Source organism: Mus musculus, chromosome 14 (assembly GCF_000001635.26).
Source record: "Mus musculus strain C57BL/6J chromosome 14, GRCm38.p6 C57BL/6J".
NCBI lineage: Eukaryota > Metazoa > Chordata > Mammalia > Rodentia > Muridae > Mus > Mus musculus.
The window spans coordinates 29958067-29978336 of NC_000080.6; the positions used below are offsets into that span (position 1 = coordinate 29958067).

The following is a 20270-nucleotide window of genomic DNA, read 5'->3' on the forward strand; positions in this document are numbered from 1 at the left end:
TCAAGTCCCTACAAGTTTAGGCCCATCCTCTCCCACTGAGACCAGACAGCCTGGTCTCCAGTCAAGATGAGATCTGAACCTCGGAGAAACCCAGTGATAGTGATAATTCACCTACATGGGACGGAAGGAGTTCCCGCATGTCTCCTGGACTCAAGGCTCCTGTTGAAGTTACTGCCCCCACAGCCCCCACAGGAGAGGCATGGCTAGTAGTCCTGTAGACAATGTCCCAAGCTTCTGACCTTCAGGCTAAACTCTTCCCAGTTACCTAGCAACTGTAAAGGAAACAGCCCACCATAAGAGGGGCTGCTTGGCCCCACCTCACTCTCTTACTCCCCTTACTCTCCTCTCTCCTCTCCTCATGCTTTCCTCACTCTCTCTCTTTAACCTCTTACTCTAGCCTTTCTTCTCTCTCTCCTTTTCCCCCTTCTCTCCTCTTGGCCATGGCTGGTCTCTCTCTCTCTCTCTTTCTGCCTTCTCTCCTTTCCCCCTGCCTTTCTACAATAAAGCTCTAAAATCAAACATTGTCTCTGTTCATCAAGGCCCACTGCACCTGGACGATGGGATAGGCTTTCTCCTACTGAGCCTTCATCTCCCGATGGAAGGCCTTCCTGTGCTCCAGTCAAGGCCTGGACTTAGGCCTCTCAACTGCATGGGAACCTCTCTCCCTAAGCCCTCTCTCCCATAACCCTGGGGCCGAGGGTGTCACCCCAGAGCCCCTGGTTTCAGGGCTGCCCCTTGTCCACCCCACCCCCCGTCGAGTGGGGTCAGTGGCTTAGATGCCCACCTGGGGCTGAGTGGAAAGCATCTGGAAGCCCTCCCACGTCTGCCTGCCCAGAGCACAGGTAGAACTCTGGCCGGATGTGGGCTATCCTCCCTCCCCTCTCCTTCCCCTACACCCCCCTTTAGTTCCCACAACCAGTTAAGGCAGTCTTCTACATATGTGCCAATGACCACGTACCAGCCTATGTACACTCTTTGGTTGGTAGCTTAGTCTCTGGGAGCTCCCAGGAGACCATATTAGTAGACACTGTTGGTCTTCCTATAGCGTTGCCATCTGCTTCTGCTCCTTCAATCTTTCTTCTATCTCTTCCACGGGGGTCCCAACTTCAGTCCAATGTTTGGCTGTTAAGTATCTGCATCAGTTTCAGTTAGTTGCTAGCAGAGCTTCTCAGATGACAGCCATGCTAGGCTTCTGTCTGCAAACACAACATGGCATCAGTAATAGTGTCAGGGACTTCTTCACATCTTAACAGATGATAGCAACCAATAGTTGTGATAGACAACTAGCAAGGAAATAATAACATTCCAGCAACAAACTTTCTAGCTATCTACCTGAGTCACAGAAATGCAGCAATTGTGTCCTTTTAAGTCCAGCTAGCCATCACTTCCATGGACGCTTATCCATGGGCATAAAGAACAAAACTCTCCCTAAGAGTTAACTAAAGCCTAAGTCGCTTTCACTGACCCTATCAGTAAAAGGACAGAGTGTCAATGAAAATAAGGTCCTACTCATCTGTTTAGTCACTAACAGATTAAAAGTAGAACCTTTACTGCAGAATACATGTGTTTTTAAATCACCCACTGTCTTAGTTAGGGTTTTACTGCTGTGAGCAGACAACATGACCAAGGCAAGTCTTATAAAAAACAACATTTACTTGGGGCTGGCTTACAGGTTCAGAAGTTCAGTCCTTTATCATCAAGGTGGGAGCATGGCAGCATCCAGGCAGGCATGGCACAGGCAGAGCTGAGAGTTCTACATCTTCATCCAAAGGCTGCTACTGGAAGACTGATTTCCAGGCAACTAGGGTGAGGATCTTATTCCCACACCCACAGAGACACCTACTCCAACCAGGTCACACCTCCAAATGGTGCCACTCCCTGGCCCAAGAATATAAAAACCATCACATTCCACTCCCTGGCCCCTATAGACTTGTTCAAACATATGAGTCTATGGGAGGGGCCATACTTAAACATAGCATAATGCAAAATGCATTTAGTCCAACTTTTAAAGTCCTCATAGTCTATAGCAGTCTCAACAATGTTAAAAATCCAAAGTTCAAGGTCTCTTCTGAGATTCATCCAATCACTTAACTGTAATCCCCAAAGAACGATAGGAAACTAGCTGGGCAAATTCCAAACCCTGCATCTCCGTGGCTGATGTCAAAGCAGTCTTCAGATCTTCACTTCTTTTTCATTTTTGTTGATTGCAACAAACTGCTTTCCCCTGGGCTGGTTCCACTTCCTGTTAGCAGCTTTCCTCAGCATGTATCCCATGACTCTGTCATATTTAACATCTTTGAGTCTCCAAGGCAATTTCATTGTTACAACTTCTTGTTTCAGTGTCTGGGATTCCACTTGATCTTTTGGACACCTCCTAAGGGCTGGCAACACTTCTCCATTTCTGCCCCCTGTAGCACTCTATGCTCAGGTTGATCCACTCCACTATGGCTGCTGTTCTTGGTGATCATCCCATGGTACTGACATCTCCAGTACAGTGGGGTATTCCCCTCAACTAGGCTTCATCAATAGCCTCTCAATGGCTCTCTTCCTGGTGCCAAGCATCAAATCCTTTGCATGAACCCTTCAGTCCAACTATAGCTGAGGCTACACCTTCTCCAATGGCCTTCCATGACCTCTCACAGTGCCAAACCTCAGCTGTTCTTCATGACACCTTCATGCCTTCAAAACAAGTATCACCTGGATGACTCTTACACATTACCAAATCCAGCTGCAGCACGAGGTACAACCTTGGCTATCTCTGGAACATAACTTCTTTGTGCTCCCAGAAAACAGTTCCCAGAAGATTTCACCTTAGTGATGCTGGTCTCAATCACTGCTAATTCTTAGCTCCAGCTAACCAGCTTCAACTGACCCAGCAGTTCTTTTCATTTTTAACTGTAGAGCCAGAGCCACATGGCTGAAGCTGCCGAGTTCTGCTGCTTGCAGGACCTAGAACATGAACCCCTTGTACTATTACATTATCACTGGCTTTATGCTTTCCAAATCCTTCACTGCCTAAACTTGGCTATCCTGGATCTTGCTCTGCAGATTGTCCTGGAATGCAGAGATCAGCATGCCCGTCTCCTGGGATTAAAGGTGGTAATTGGGGCTGGGTAGGATCTTGCCCCAAGGTGCCACTCCCTTAATCTGTTATTTCCTAGAACACAGGATTTTGCTCCATTTCACTTCCTGGTATGCCTTTAATACTCGAACCATATATTTTATATTTTGCCTTTCTAAGCTTGCTATGCTTGTTCAAACTTCTCTTTGTGAGATTTAACCAGAGAACAAAGTCTCTGCTGGGCGTTTTTGAAACTTCCTTTGTCAATGCAATTAATGCAATTAATCTGAGTCTCTTCACCTTAGCCTCAGGCAGACTTTTCAGACAAGGGCAAAAAGTAGCCACATTCTTCACCAAAATACCACAAAAATAGTCTTTATGCCACATACTGAAATTCTTCTCCTTTGACATCTCTTCAACCAGGTCAACACAGTTCAAATTACTTCCAGCAACAAAGTCTTCCATATTCCTACTAGGATGACCCATTAAGCCCCATTTAAAGCATTCCACTGAGTTCCAAATCCAAAGTCCAAAAATCCACATTCTTTCAAATAAAAGCATGGTCAGGCCTATCACAGCAATACCCCACTCCCAGTTTCAACTTCTGTCTTAGTTAGGGTTTTACTGCTGTGAACAGACACCATGACCAAGGCAAGTCTTATAAAAAACAACATTTACTTGGGGCTGGCTTACAGGTTCAGAGGTTCAGTCCATTATCATCAAGGTGGGAGCATGGCAGCATGCCAGCAGGCAGAGCTGAGAGTTCTGTGTCTTCATCCAAAGGCTGCTACTGGAAGACTGATTTCCAGGCAACTAGGGTGAGGATCTTATGCCCATTCCCACAGTTGACACACCTACTCCAACCAGGTCACACCTCCAAATGGTGCCACCCCCTGGCCCAAGAATATACAAACCATCACACCCACACTTTAGTTTCCTCTTCATAACTCTCTTTTCTGTGTATAAGTAATGACGTGTTTTGACTTCACTAGGAAGACAGTAGTAGTTCTGGTAGGCTTACTCAAAAACAACATAATGTCAAATGTCGAAGCCAAGCACTGTCTGATGACCTAAGACCTAATCTAACATGCTGGTTTGGGAAATACATGTAACATGTTCCACTTTTGCCAAAGAGAATTAAGTAATATGTACTAACTCTCCTTCTGAGGACAACTAAAAGGATCTGAACAAAATGACAAAGTTTTTTTGTTTTGTTTTTGGTTTTTTTTGTGTTTTTTTTTTTTTTTTTTTTTTTTTTTTTTTTTTTTTGAGACAGGGTTTCTCTGTATATCCCCAGCTGTCCTGGAACTCACTCTGTAGACCAGGCTGGCCTTGAATTCAGAAATCCACCTGCCTCTGCCTCCCAAGTGCTGGGATTAAAGGGTGTGCCACCACTGCCTGGCAGATGTTTTTAAAATTAAAATGTTAATAGTTGACTGAGGAATTTCTTGGCCAAGGTTCGGGAGACTCCAGGCTTGGTGACATACAGTAGTAGCTGGAGCACTAAGGAGGTACAGGAAGGCAAGCCTGGGCTAGATAGTGTGACACCACTGTAGTGAGAATTCTGAAATCGTAGTTTCTTTAAAAACACACACACACACACACACACAAAAGTATTATAAGAATGTGTTTTCATTTTAATCCCAGGTGTAGGATATGTGGCTGCTTCAGACTGTCCACAGCAGGTGACTATGATTTGCCTCATGCTCTAGCAGAGGTGTGATTTTGCCAGCTGTGGATAGTTTCTGCGATTGTGTGACCTTTGGAATTCTGGGAACTTTTCAAAGGGTAATAAATGCTAGGACCCCAGAGGCTGGGTTGAAAGGGCTCTAAGAGACCATGAGAACCCAGAGTTTACCTGTCAGGTACAGACTGTCAGGTAAACTTTTGAAGCAGTGCTATGCCAGTGTCACTAAGCCACAGAGTCAAACCTTGGAATCCTATATTACAGGGATACCATGGTGTGTCCACTGTATCCTATTATTTCAATATTACTGCAGGTGTTATATAAAAACACAAGATTCAAGAACCACCAAATATATTGTACCAAGTCAGAGTGTTAAGAAAAGTAAATTACATAGTCCTTGAAGTCACATAGCAAATAATCTATATCCTAATTTATTAAACACTGATGCTATATTGAGATCCATAAACATGCTAATGAAATGTATACTTCTGTTGTTTCTTACAGGCCAGAATTAGAAATATAAAGTTTAAAAAAAAAAACCCAAAAAACAAAAACAGGGGCTCATACTGCATCCCATGTCTGCCTGTATGTCCCATTTGAAATGAAACAAAGGATTCAGTTTAGCTGGGGTTACATGCTTGCTCCATCACACTTGGCTTGGAGACTACAGAACAAAACAACAAAAAACTTAATGATTAATTAGTGTTCCTGAGAGGCAATCAATACTTCCATCTCTGGTGGTCTTACTGTTAAAACTGAGCCCCAGTGCATTCCATTTATCACTATTACAGTTTGCATTGGTCACTGGGAGAGCTAGATGGATATAAAAGGTTACAAATTACCACTGGAGTAGTTGTTTCTCTTTTAGTAACCAAACTTGTATAAATTACTTACCTCGAGTGTGACAAACGCTAAAGGAGGGGCTTGTTTGACTGACATTTCCAGGACCCTGTCTATCAGAGTGAGGGGGGCCCACCTCAGATTTAGGCAGCTGGACCTGCATTCGTTGCTCTGCAGTCAAGAAGCAGATAAATACCTGTGTTCAGCTTGCTTTCTGCTTTTATTCAGTCTGGGACTCCAGCCCAAGGAATGGCACTGCCCACATTTAGGGTGGGTCTTCCCACTCAACAAACCTAATTTAATAATCCCAGAGATTTATATCCATAGTGATTCTAAATCCCATAAAATTGACTATCCATATTAACCACCACAGAAACAAAAAGTTAAGGCTAGATATTTAAGATTATCTTTATTTTGTGTATGTGAATGCTATGGTGTTGTGGTAACACAAAGGTCAGATCAGGGCATCAGATCTCTTGGAGCTGTTGTTATGGGTGGTTATGAGCCACCTGACATGGGTGCTGGGTAGTGAACTTACCTGCTCTAGCTACATTCTGAATGACCTCCCTGGCCAAGGGATTGCTGCAGGGACAAGGAGGAAATCAACTTAAGAGACACTCAGAAGGATTTTTCCAGGGGGTCTAGAAAAGAAAAACTAAACACCTGTTCTACAACTTTGAGAAGACTGAAGTACAATCTACTGAAGTACAATCTTCTAGAGAAGATATACCTTTCTATAGCAAGAGTACTATGGTTGAGTATATGGTAGTGCAATACCTCCACTTGTGTTGAGAGTCAAGGGCACAAACTACAGGACGTAGAGAATTTGTCCTAAGAAGCTCTGGGCATGCTGCATGAGCTCGTTAGGACTTGGTTTGCTACCTGTAAATAATAAGGGAAGCTACTTATTAGCTGTGGTGGTTTAATAGGTATGGCCCCCTATAGACTCATGTGTTTAAATGTTGGGCCATCGGGAATGGCACTATTAGAAACTGTGGCCTTGGTGGAGTAGGTATGACAGTATGTCATTGTAGGGGCTGGCTTTGAAGTCCCCTATGCTCAAGCTGCTCCCAATATGGCACCCAGTCTCCTTTTGTTGCCTTTGGATCAAGATGTACAACTCTTAGCTCCTCTAACACCATGTCTGCCTGGACATTGTCATGCTTTCTGTCATGATAATAGACTAAGCCTCTGAAACTGTAAGCCAGCCCCAATTAAATGTACTCCTTTAAAAGACTTGTCATGGTCCTGGTGTCTGTTCACAGCAATTAAACCCTAACTAAGACATTAGCATTGAGATTTAAATAAATGAATACAAGAAAAACATTCAGAACTCTGGCACAGGAAAGTGTTACATAAACATGAGTAGTTTGGTGATAATTGAATCAATAAATATGCATAGAATATACATTCATTCATCCATTCAAGAGATATTTACTGCGTGCCCTTGATATGGGAATCTTTATAGAATAAGCACTCTGATCCCAGTGAGAGTAGAAGAGAGGAGATGTCACCAGTGGACAGAAGCAGGGATAGTTCCTGAAAGAGGGTGATACTGAGTCTAGTTTGTGTTCTCATTTTATACTCTAAAACTACAAGGGAAGGTGAACAAGCAAGCAATGTTTTACAGAAGTAAAGGTGGCAGCGAGCATGCTGTTAGGACAAAGGTTTGTTTCAGCTAATTCTCCAGGCCATTCTGTTCCAGGTAGCAAGAGAAGTCATGGTTGGCAAATCGGCAGAATAAGTAGTGCTTTAAGTAAATCACCAAATAAATCAGTAAGTCAGTATCTAAAAATTGGTCTTCTTGCCTTATTCTGTTTCACCTTTTCTCTGTTAGTCCAACAGTGTTTTTATATTACACCAATCATGTCTAGGAGCAATGTACTAAGTGGGAGCCACATAAGTAATTTAAATTTCTCTAATAACCATATCAAGATGTAAAAGGAAAAATTATTTTTAATGAAGTATTTTGGTTATTTATTTTCTGGTTTTCAAGTAGTCTCACATTGCTCTTTCAGATGACCAGAGTTCAATTCCCAGCACCCATACAGCAACTCACAAACATTTGTAGCTCTAATTCCAGGGGAACCGATGCCCTCCCTGGCCTCCATGGGCATCAACTATGCAAGTGATACACAGACACACACACACATATATATATACAGGCCAAACACACACACAAATTTAAGTTTAATTAATTCTTCAAAGCCAGACATATTCCCATCAAATATAAGTGAGAAATTGTGAAAGGCTTTGCACGTTGAGGAAAACCTTAGGAGAACTGAACCCAAGAAGAGCAGTAGGTAGAGAAGTTCTCCTTAGGAGAAACTGTGCACATAAGCAAGAATTCAGGAAAACAAAGGGTCTATTGAGGAACTAGAAACCAGAGAGAATAATCTAAGTGGTATCAAAGGAACCTCCCACAGCTAACCAGGGCGTTATGTGGAAGGTGGTGGCTAAAAGGCTAATGAGCAGATTGGTGAGGCTGTATTGAACTGGCAGCCAGAAGTAACACAGGTTGAAACACAGGGAGGCTAGGGATAGTTTGGGATATCACTGCATTAAGGTGCAGGAATAAAATCTAAAGAGGAATGAAGAGGAAGTAACTGGCCTGAGATCCGGGGTTTGCTCCCTTCCTTGTGTGGCTACTGGTGCTGTTTGTTTGTTGAGACAAGGTCTCACTGTGTAACGCCTGCTGGATGGAAACTTGCTATGTAACTCAAACTGACCTCAACTCACAGGACTGCAGCCTAAGCCTTCCAACTGCTCGGCTTACAAGTGTGCACCACCACACCTTGTACAGGGGTACCAGGCGGATGAGGTTCCTGATCCCTTAGCGTTTACTAATGAAGAGTGACAACACTAAATAATCAGGTTAGTAATTCCATGTTGTGATAAGGACTATGAATAAACTGACCAGAGATGAGGAATCAAGGAGAGACACTCAAATGATGACACTCGGGCTGACAACTGAAGGGGAAAGGATGGGGAACTGTCGGTGAGTCAGTTAACGTGTTACAGGAAGAATAGCTATGTGCACGTTCAGGGAGATGAAAAGACTTAGGGCACTCACAAAACTGTAAAAAAAAAAAAAAAATTATTGCCAGAGTGTGTTTTGGGTGGGAATGTGTAGCAGAAGCTAAAATCAAGTGAACAGGTCAGGCTATATCAGTGGATACTGAAAAGGACCTAGTTTGTAAGAGCAATGGGAGATCACTACATTTTAGTGTCTAAAGGGTTTTAAGCAAAACAAAGTTTTGTTTTGTTTTTTTTAAATAAATCATTCTTGTTGCAGTCTGACAAAAGTATAACCAGGGATTTCAGTTAGAAGGAAAAGAGAGCACAGAGAGTGAGAGGCAACGTCATGGTTTAAGCCCAGGTCTAGAAAGGCCCTTGAGAAAAATCACGGACCCAGGTTGGGAAGAGAGCTCGGTGGGTAAAGTGACTGCTACACAGACATGAGGGCCTGGATTTTAGAATCCCCAGCAGTCATGTAAAAGCCAACAGTGGTTGCACACAACTCAGACCTATCCTGGAGGATGAGACAGGCAGATGGCCAGAGCTCCCTAGCCAGTCCAATAAGGTGGAAAACACCCAACTCTCCCTTTCTGTACTGACTGCACACCTCATTCCTCCCTTCCCCTCTCCTCACCCCCACTCCCCGCACCACAAAGGAAACACAACAGGGGCAGCAAGGAATTTTCTTCAAACTTACTGGATGCCCAAGACCTGCCTTCTAACGCATATGTCACGTCTACAATGCTGACAAGCAGAGGAAATTGTCATTCTGAAGTTCATTTGATTTTCCCTAGTTGTGTCTCTACAGCTATTAAAAATGCCACTTCTTAGCTGGGTGTTGGTTACACCTTTAGTCCCAGCACTTGGGAGGCAAGAGACAGGTGGATCTCTGAGTTCAAGAACAGCCTGCTCTACAGAGCTAGTTACAGGGCAGCCAGGGCTACACAGAAAAACAGTCTCGAAAAATAACAAATTCCACTTCTTGAACTTATACAGATCCACCTGCCTATGCCACATGAGTACTGGTATAGGCCTGGTCTACAAAGTGAGTTCAAGGGCAGCCTGGGATACACAGATCCCAAATCAAAAACAAACAAAAACAAGACAAAAGACAAAAACAAAAACCAGCTGGGTGTGGTGAGGCTTGTCTTTCATCCCTGCGCTACGGAGGCAGAGGCAGGCAGATCTTTGCGTTTAGGGCCAGCCTCGTCTACAATGTGAGCTCAGAGCCAGGAATACAGTGTGAGTCCTGTTTCAAAAAAGCAAAACAAATAAACTGAGAGCAGAAATAACCGGCTTAAAGGGAATACGGTCCAGAGGGACTTAAAAGTGAGTTCAGCAAAACCTGATGGTTAAAGCTCTTCATGTCCCAGACACCGCCTCAGAGCCTCTCCCTGCCACTCCAAAAGACAGCAACACATCTGGAAAGCTGAGGAACGTTCCGCCCTCCAAGCCCTTCGAGCCACCTCGGACCCGAACCCTGCGCGTGTCTGCCAACTAGCAAGCAACTTCCGGTCGGCAGTGCTGTGGCCTCAAAGACTCTCGGTCAAACCGGAACCAAGTGAGGGGGGTGGGGAAAAGGACCCTCAAACAATGTTTCTCCTAGACGTCATATCCGGTCTCCTGACTCAGGCAGTATCCACGCCAGCGGAAGTTACTTGTGTGACTGGGCGGAACCTCTAGTCAGGAGTGGTCTCCCAGCAGCCAATGGGCTCGACCCACCTCTAGCCTGACTTGGGTCTGTCAGTGGCCTGTGACGTACAGGGCGGGGCGGGAGGCTAGGTACGGCGACAACAGGGGCGTCCGGTCTTCTCTGTCGCTAGGAAGCAGGCAACCGGAGGGAAGATGGTTTACATCTCGAATGGTGAGTGAGAGCCTTACCCTGGGCCGCTTCTGTCCTGACTCGCCGGGTCCTGAGCTTGGGGCGGCCTCCCCCACACCAGTGGCCGGAAGGAGTGGGAAGCGGAGGCGGTGGGAGCCGAGGCGCAGCCCAGAAGGTCCCCGGGTGCCGCTGGGGGACCCTGAAGCCTCCTGGTACAGCCAATTTTCCGATTGTGGGTTTGCGATAGTGATCCCGGGCGCGGGTGTCCTTAACCCGGGAATGACAGAGACGCTAACCCGGTCCGGATACAACGCGCTTTTGTTTGGGCCGCTAGAGCCGCGTTCTTTGCCTAGCATCTCTTTCATCCTTGTAACTGTTCTATTCAGATGGTGTATTTCTATCCCTGTTTTTCGGATGCAGACTGAGACATAGATTGACTAGCTCGCTAAAGATCACAAAGGCAATATGAAATTTAGGTTAAATTGAACTCAGGTTGGCTCCAGTATTACCTACCATACTGCCTCTATAATGCGTACAATAATGATGGCGATGGTGGTGATGCAGGACTAGCAAGAATATGAAAAAAATAAATAAAATCTGGAGACAGGGTCTCACTTTGTAGTTTTATCTGCCCTGTAACTCACTGTGTACGCTAAGGTGGCCACTAACTCCCAAAGATCCTCCTGCCTCTGACTCCGGAGTAGTGGGATTAAATTAAAGGCAAGCACCACCACGCCAGGCAATACAAAAGTTGTGACAGATTTTTCTCCCCTAAAAGTGTAGCTAGTCCTAAGCCCAAGACTTTACCCAGTTTGAAAGAACTTGGGAAGCAAGTCTCCAATTACTGGAAAAGAAAAAAATACAGCCTGAGAAGGTCGTATCAGTGCCAGAACCATCTGCCCACCTGTGTGACTTAGGTGAGACTCCTTGGCGCATTTCTACAAGACTCTCTTGGGGCCCTGGAAATAGGTGTGGTTGTATCAGATTCATCTCTGTATCTCTAGAGAGTAGGGCGATTAGCAGAAGTCTTAGGGCTGAGAGCACTTTGAATTTCTCGGCTTTTTTCAGGATTTCACCTCCTGATTACAAAGCTTTGGGATAGGTGGTGTGATGGGCACTACAGGAAGCATCATCATTCCATCTTCAGTTTCGAGCGCTCGCAGATTCTGTTATTTGCAATTTAGGTCACTAGCTCATACAGCTATGCACTCAAAAGTGATCAGTGTTCTTCTGCTGCATCCATCTCGCCACTAAAATGTCATGTGCATTTTACCAGTGAGAAGGAGATGGCAAAGAGATGCCTAGAATGAGTTCGCCTCCGAGAATTACATACTGAAAGTAGACATCTATCGAAGGAGTGAACGCTAGATCCCAGAGTTTGACTGCACTCACAGTGGACCTCTGATGTTGACTGGCTTGAAGAAGCCAACAAGTCAAAAGCTGAGCTCATTGGTGTTGCTCCGCTGATTAAAGGCAGCGCCGAGTTGTGGACTTGTGGCACTTACCTCAGTTTCTTTCTTTAATTCTGTAGGTCAGGTGTTGGACAGCAGGAATCAGTCCCCATGGAGAGTGTCTTTCCTAACAGACTTCTTCTGGGGAATAGCAGAATTCGTGGTTTTCTTGTAAGTATAAAAGCATTTCTTTAATTGAGACCAAGTGTTGCTATTTAGTCTCATAGCTGGTTTAGTGTTATAGAGAGTCTAAGCTGTTCTGGAAGTCATTGTAGTCACCCCGCCTTAGCCTCCTAAGTGTTGAAATTACAAGAATGTGCCACCACTCCTGGTTCTGAACTTTTAATGAAGGGTTAGTTGATAATGGGGAAAAAAAAATGTCGACTTCTCAGGCATTTTAAGCAGTTCTGTATTAGATGAGGTCTCAGGCATTTTAAGTAGTTGTGTATTAGATGAGGGGTGGTGTCTGACCATTACGTGCTGTGCTACCTAAACTGCCAGCCAGTTACTACCAGGTCTTACTTACCCTGAATTGAGTAAATATTTGAATGTCTCCTGTTTGGAAAGTCATGAGTAGATAGAGAAGGATACGTCCCCCTTTCATTGAGTATTGGGCTGGCAAGTTTTATGTCAACTTGACACAAGTTAGAATTACTGAAAATAGGAACCTCAATTGAGAAAATGCCTCCATAAGATCAGGCTAGAGGCAAGCCCGTAGGACATTTTTACTTAGTGATTGATGTGGGAGGGCCCAGCCCATTGTTGATGGGGACACCCCTGGGTTCTGTAAGAAAACATGCTGTGGGGAGAAAGGCAGGAAGCAGCACCCCTTCAGCATCAGCTCCTGCCTCCAGGTTCCTGCCCTAGTTGAGTTCTTCTCCTTACTTCCTTCAGTGATGGACTATGACTGTGGAACTGTGAGTCAAGTAAACCCCTTTCCTCTCCAGCTTGCTTTGGGTCCTGGTGTTTCGTCACAGCACTAGTAACCCTAACTAAGTATATTAGTACTGTCAGTTTTCATAGTCAGTGTAATTTAGTATATTCAGTATAATATCAGCCTTCATATTGCAGGGATAGTGGATGAGTGCCATTGTGGAAAGTGCACTTGAGGAAGTTACCCAAGGAGGGACAAGGCCCTGACTTCAAAGTTACCAGTGCAAAATTTAATTACTTTTGCAAATTTTACCTATATTGTTTACTGTTTTGCCTTAGTTTAACCCCTCCATCTAAGAAGTTAGAAAACTGGACTAAGAATGGCATACACTGTTAATCCCAGTATTTAGAATTCAGTCAGGTGGGATTTAAGGCCAGCTAGGCGTCACACATAGTAAAACCTTGTCTTTAGGGGGAAAAAAGGAAATTGCATTTTCTGACATTCTGAGTAGTTCTGTGCCTCTGACTATAATACCCTTATCTATTCCCTCCGCAAGGTGATGTCAGGTAGGCTATAGGCAGAGGAATTGCAGGCATGGTGAATGTAAGACACTGTTAAAAACAGAATAAGTTAGTTGGGGTGGGGCTGATGACTGTATGATACTGTAAAAATAGGTAATGCTGACACCTAAGAGGAAGAATGACACTGACGAGGACTCTGGTCTCGTGCTGTCTACAGGTGTCACTAGCAGAGGAGAAATGCAGGGGCAGGTGGCTTGGTATAGAACACGGCACGCCCTGTTTTAGACATATGCGTATGCTAAGTTTGTCCAGCTGGCATCAGGAACTGGAGGCTTAAGCTAATAAGTTGGGTTAGTCACCGTCTTGCAGAGATTAGAGAACCATGGCAGTATGCTTGACACTGGTGTCAGAAGTGAGACTCTGTTGTTTTCTGCCCCTTTGTTTCAGTTTCAAAACTCTGCTTCAGCAAGATGTGAAGAAAAGAAGAGGCTACGGGAGCTCCTCTGATTCCAGATACGACGATGGAAGAGGGTAGGGAGAGCCTTTCCTACTGATGATGTTTCTCCTTTGTCTTCATCTTGTTGTTTTAGATAGAGTTGAACCTGTAGTAATGAAAATCTCATTTCACAAACTTAACAGGTTGCTATAAACTAAAAGTCGAGTTGCTTTTTCTGATAAACAGTCAAACTAGCAGAACTATAACATTTTTAAATTTTAATTTTAAAATTTACCCCAGGAAAGCTAAACTATAGGCTGAAAACTAATGCGCACCATTCAAATCTAGAGACTTCACAGCTCAGTCTGGACTCAGCCGCCAGCTGAGATGAGAAGCGGCACCAGCCCTGCACTGGGCTTGGGTTTACTTAAGAGGAGGAGCTACAGCCCACACGCTGAGCTGAGTGTTTGCAGTCTTGATTCCTGACTAGAGTTTGCTTCTCTGCTGTTGTGATCCAGCACTGATCACAAGCTACTTGGGCAAGGAAAGTCTTGTCACAGTGCATCACCTAGGGAAGTCAAAGCAGGGCCTGAAGCAGAGACCATGGAGGACAGCTGGTTTTGGCTTCCTTCTCCTGGCTTGCTCAGCTACCTTTGTCATACAGCCTGGGCTGGCACCATCCACAGTGGGCTCTCAGCAGCTAGTAGTCAAATTGCAACACACACACACACACACACACACACACACACACACACGTGCCCTGTTAGCCGCTCTGATGATGGAGGCAGTTGCTCAGTTGAGGTTCTGTCTGATCATCTATTAGGTCTCAGACCTGAGACAGATGGCTAACTGAGGTACTCGTTAAAATATCAAAGCAGACACCGGCCACCAGGTTTTCCCGGCAGCCTTCAGTCCCATACTTGTTACAGGGTATGGCTAGCATATAATGTCATATAATCCAAACATTTTGGTTACTTGGCCTCTTTGCTCTACCCTTTACGCTCGTGGTCCAGGCTGCCCCCCTTGGTCAGTGACTTCTCTCTCCACCCTGCTGTCCTCACATGGCCATGGCCCGGCTCAGTCTGCCCACATATGTTTAAAACTTCTCCGTGTGCTTCCTTTTCTTTTTTTCCATTTGCTAACCTGCATGGTAGTTGCTGTTTTAAGACTCTTAGGGTTGCGTGCCTTGTTTTGTTTTGTTTTTTGAGATAGGGTTGACTTTGTAGCACTGTTGGCTCAGTCCTGGCTACATATCCTAAGCTGACCTTAAACTTGTGATAATCTTTCTTCCTTGGCCTCCCTAGAGCTGAGATAACCATTGTAGGCTACCATGCTCATTTTCCTGTGTTTATTGAAAAAGGTGTGGTTGAATGCTTAATAAAAGGAACCAATTGGCCAGGAATGGTGGTGTATACCTTTAAAACCAGCTCTTAGGATACAGAGATAGACAGAATCTGAGTTCAAGGTCTGGTCTGTATAGAGAATTCAGGCTAGGCAACACTATATAGCAAGACACTCAAAGAAGAGAGACCCAACTGAAGCTGGGTTTACTAAACATTACATGCTAACTTCCTCTTTTATTAGGCCACCAGGAAACCCTCCACGAAGAATGGGTAGGATCAGTCACCTTCGTGGCCCCAGCCCTCCTCCAATGGCTGGTGGATGAGGAAGGTAAGTTAAAATCTGAAATGACTTTGCCTCCTTAGGAATATTTTGTTTAGAAAAACAGAAGTCATGTTTTTGGTGAGGGGTTTTTCGAGACTGGATTTTCCTGTTAATCCCTGAACTAGGTTGGCCTAAACTTAAGATTGGCCTACGTATGCCTCCTGAGTACTGGGATTAAAAGTGTCCCCCACCACCACCGACTGACTTTGTTTGTTTGTTTTATGTGTATGAGTGTTTTGCTTACATGAACATAAATGTACTGTATATGTTGGAGGGGTGGAGGCAAGGAGGAGACCAGAAGAGGGCAGTGGATCTGCAAGTGGCATTTTAAGATTTTATTTTGACTTAGGTGTGTGTGTGTGTGTGTGTGTGTCTGCCTGCTTGTGTGTGTGTGCGTGTGTGTATGTGTGTATGTGTGTCTGCTTGTGAGTATGGGTGCCCATGGAGGTCAGAATAAGTCAAATCCTCCTGGAACTCTTGTAGTCAGCAGTTGTGAGCCATCTAAGATGGGTACTTAGAATCTAACTCTTGTTCTCTGCAAGAGCAGGAAGTGTTCTTAGCTGCTGAGTCATCTCTTTGGAAATTGCATATTTTATTATTTAGAGAGATATATCTTTTTTTAAGATTTATTTATTTATTTATTATATGTAAGTACACTGTAGCCGTCTTCAGACACTCTGGAAGAGGGCATCATTACGAATGGTTGTGATCCACCATGTGGTTGCTGGGATTTGAACTCAGGACCTCGGGGAGAGCAGTCAGTGCTCTTAACTGCTGAGCCATCTCTCCAGCCCAAGATATATCTTAATTCTTGGAAGTTTATTGACTTTATTATTAAAATATCAGTTGAGAAAAGATTTGTTTTACCTCCTTGGACCTCCTTGGCTTCATGGCCAGCTCTCTTCACTGTTTCTACCCCTCAAGAATTTAATGCTGATATACACATGCCAGAGAGAGAGAAAGAGAGGGGGGAGAGAGAGAGAGAGAGAGATCCAGTTTAATAAGCAGGAGCTAATTCTGTTAACCTCTTTTAGGTAAATGTCTGCTCTGAGAAGCAGACAACTAGACATACACACGTGTAGAAGGAAGCCATCAAGCGGTGAAGAGCGGCTCGTGCAGGAGAAGATGGTGTATGTCCAAACAAGGATTGCTCTGTGTCCCCACAGATGAATGAGGTCATGCTGGGAATTCCCTCTGCAGGATCTAGCCTGACTGATACGCAGTTCTATAAATGTACATGTTTGTCTCCTTATCTTTTTTTTGTATAGTTTACTAAAGTATTAATATAGTTTTAAGAAGTAAATATTTCTAGGTTGCAAAACTTAATTGTTCGTCTTTATATGATCATACCCAAAATCTTTGATCCGGAAGAAATAAAGGCCATGTATTTAGTCCTGGAGTTTTGTTTGGTTGGTTTTGTTTGATTGGTTTTGTTTTTGTCTGGCTTTTCCAAGCCATCACCCCCTTCTCCAGTGTATATAGTTCTGTTAATTTTGCCTTTTCTCAGCTTTTGAAATACTGCTCACTGTTACTTTGCTCTCATTTATAAATAAACCAAAACATAATTATTTCAGTAGTACATGTAAATTTGCTTTTGAATTTTTAATCTTTAATATACTTACTTTGTAAATGCATGTTGTCTGATTTACTATTAGATAACACCGTCAGGATATTTATAAGGCCACAGTCATCAGAAATGAGCTTGAAATGACTGACTGTATGCTCCCCAGTCTTGAAACCCATGGACTTCACTGCTGTCTTTATTGCTGTGACAAAGACTATGACCGAAGGGAACTTGGGGAGGAAAGGGGTTTTGTTTCTGTTTTTGCTATCTTATAGCTCACAGTCCATCGCGGAGGGAAGTTAGGGCAGAGACCATGGGGAACACTGCTTACTGGCTTGTTCTCAGTGCTTGCTCAACTTGTTACGTTGTACAACCCAAGACCACCTTCAGGGTGGCACTACCCACAGTGGTCCTCACACAACAATCCATCAAGAAAATGCCCTACAGACTTCTCTATAGGCTGTGTGATAAAGGCATCTTCTCAACTGAGGTTCCTCTTCCCAGGGACTTCTAAGTTCTGAAAAACTAACAAAAGCAAACTATAGCCCAGGCTGGCCTTGAACTGGAGCCTGAGCGCTGCCTGCCTGCCTCCGGGGTACTAAGGTTACGCATGTGCGAGCCGCAGCTTGCTTAGCTTACCCTAGTCTTGTGGACGGTGACTACATAAAATAGGCCCTGGAATATTATAAAAGTAATAACAGTATATGCCAGTGTACAAAGGCTGAAACCAAGTTTTTAGGTGAAAGCTATTTATATCTACTTATCAGAAATGGGGATGTAGTATCACAAGCTACTGGTGTTGAAAGAGAAAGAAAAGTGTAAGTTTTGGAGTAAGAACAGTTCTACACTCAGTTATACTCAACCTCTTTTATGTTTTTAGTTGATTCTTAAATTATACGAATAAACGTGAGGGCTTAGAGCTCCACAGCATCCTAGATTGTGTGGCTGTGAGTGGCAGAAATATTGTAGTAAGAAGAGCATGGCCTTTGAAGGTGACTTAGTGTAAGCAGTAGCTTCTCTGTGCTTGGGATCTAAGAGCCTTTTCTGACTGTCAGGATTGCTGCTAGTTCTGACTTCCTCTCTCAGGACCCCACAGTCCCTGCATGCAACTCATATTTAGCAGATTTGTTCTGCACTTGAGTACTGGAGCCTGTAACACAGGACCTGTCCTCTGGTATATCCTGTATTTGAAACTTGCCTTTATCCAGTAGCTTATAATTTTGAGTCATGCTTTGTCACTTATGAAAGGAAATCAGGAAGGGTAGACCAAAGCCTGGCAGTGGTGGCGCACGCCTTTAATCCCAGCACTCGGGAGGCAGCAGCAGGTGGATCTCTGAGTTCGAGGCCAGCCTGGTTTACAAAGTGAGTTCCAGGACAGCCAGGGCTACACAGAGAAACCCTGTCTTGAAAAATAAAGATGGACTGTGCTAAACTGGACTTTGTGTTGGCTTACTGAGACAGTCGCATGCAGTCCAAACTGACCTTGAACTCAAAATGCTCTTGCCCATCTCAGTTTCATGGGATCCCAGGGACGCTCCCCACATCCAGCTCAGGTCATTTGACTCCTGTGTTCTCGCCGTCTTCTGAGGCTTACAGAAGCACACTTCTCGTGGAGCTTCATTGTAGCGTTGGAGAAAGTGCATAGACAAAACAACTGCACACCAACGGCCCCTAGGTCTAAGGAACCATAATGAAATGACACCCTGGAGCAGGGGTGGGGAGAGCTAAATCAATCCAGCCAGACACCACACTGGAAATTAGGTATGTGGGCTGGTGATAAAGCCAAGCTTTGACATTGGCTGCCAAGCCTAACTGACCCTACTCCTAGGACCTGTGTGGGAGAAAGAACTTCTTAGAGTTATCCTCTCACCTCCACATATGCACCTTATGCAAGAATGTATACACACACACACAAAACAAGATCAAATATAGCTTCATAGACCACAGGTATGGGAGGGGGGTGGGTGGTCCAGGCTTGCTCAGTAGGTACGAGCATAAGATGTGCTCTCTTGAGGACTTGAATTCAGATCAAAGCACTCATAGAACAAGGCTTGGCCAATACCTTGTGCTCACCTGTAACCCCAGGTGTCAGATAGAGACGGGATCTCGTGGCTCAATGCCTATCAGCTGAGCTCTAGGTTATTGAGAAATCCTGTTTCAAAGAAGTATTGTGGTGCAATAAATGAGGACAACCTGATGTTCTCTGGCTCTGTGGGCATACAGCACACGCACGCACGCACACACACACAAATGATGAGCATTAGATCAAGTAAAGTCTTGGAGGTGGTTGGCCATAAACTGAGGCAATCCTCCTGAGTGTTGGAATGGCATGTATACGCTGCCACAACAGACTAGTTTGCAGTAAAACGCTGAGCAGCTGTAGGGATAGATGATCAGGAACTGGACTAGACAGGAACCCCATCTTAGAGGCTGCTGTTGTCATCCAGCGGGAGTTGGCTAAGTAACAACACATTCAAAAAAAGTGAATGAATTCAAGATAATTTTAGTCACTTGACTATTTGTGATGGCTTGGGTGAGCAGCCAAATTACATATCTGATTTATTGTTGGGGGCTTGTCATGCCCTGTCCCACCTCCTATGGTGAATGGGAATTAGGAATTACATATTTGCCAGGAGGTGGTAACACATACCTTTAATCCCAGCACTTGGGGCCAGAGGCAAGAGGGTCTCTGTGAGTCCGAGGCCAGCCTGGACTACAAAGTAAGATCCAGGTTCAGCCAGGGCTTCATAGAGAAACTCTGTCTCAAAATAAAAGACAAAAAACCAAATCTGTATTTAATCTTAACTTTGCAATGATTTGTAGAAATCTTATGTATAGGTATCAAATGGGTAAAGGCATGAAGTTCAAATAAGTTACTCAAGGAATATGTCAAGAAGAGACCGAGTCCCAAAGAACCCAATCAGAGGCCGATCTGAGCAGGACCAACGAACTGAGAACTAGCAATATTATGGAACCTCTGAGTGAAGACCTGTGGAGTCAAAATGAGACTGATGAACCTCAGACTCGCGCGGAGCACTCAATTTATTAGGGTTAAGTGAGATAGCTTAAGCCTTTAACTTCTGTGAGTCTAAATAGGAAGTTCCAGGCTAGCCAGGGCTAAAAATAAATTTAATTGATTAACTGTATTACACTGGAGATGTAGCTCATTGGTAATAGGAACATGCTCACTATTCAATGGTGCCTGGGTTCAATCCCCATCATCACCAAAAACAAAACAAAAACAAAAACAAAAAAAAAAAAAAAAAAAAAAAGGAAAAACCAAAACTCCAACCCTGTCATGCCCTCCACGTTCCCAGAATTCTCTAGGGGC

At 44.3% G+C, this 20270-nt stretch overlaps 1 protein-coding gene across 1 annotated transcript; it reads left to right on the forward strand.

Moving 5' to 3' along the window:
- Positions 1–10313: 10313 nt before the first annotated feature.
- Positions 10314–17008, forward strand: Selenok (selenoprotein K). Its single transcript, NM_019979.2, has 5 exons — positions 10314–10470; positions 11960–12050; positions 13722–13805; positions 15295–15381; positions 16410–17008. Exons 1-5 carry the CDS (start codon positions 10452–10454, stop codon positions 16411–16413), a joined length of 285 nt encoding a protein of 94 aa, NP_064363.2. The 5' UTR covers positions 10314–10451; the 3' UTR covers positions 16414–17008.
- The last annotated feature ends 3262 nt before the right edge of the window (positions 17009–20270 follow it).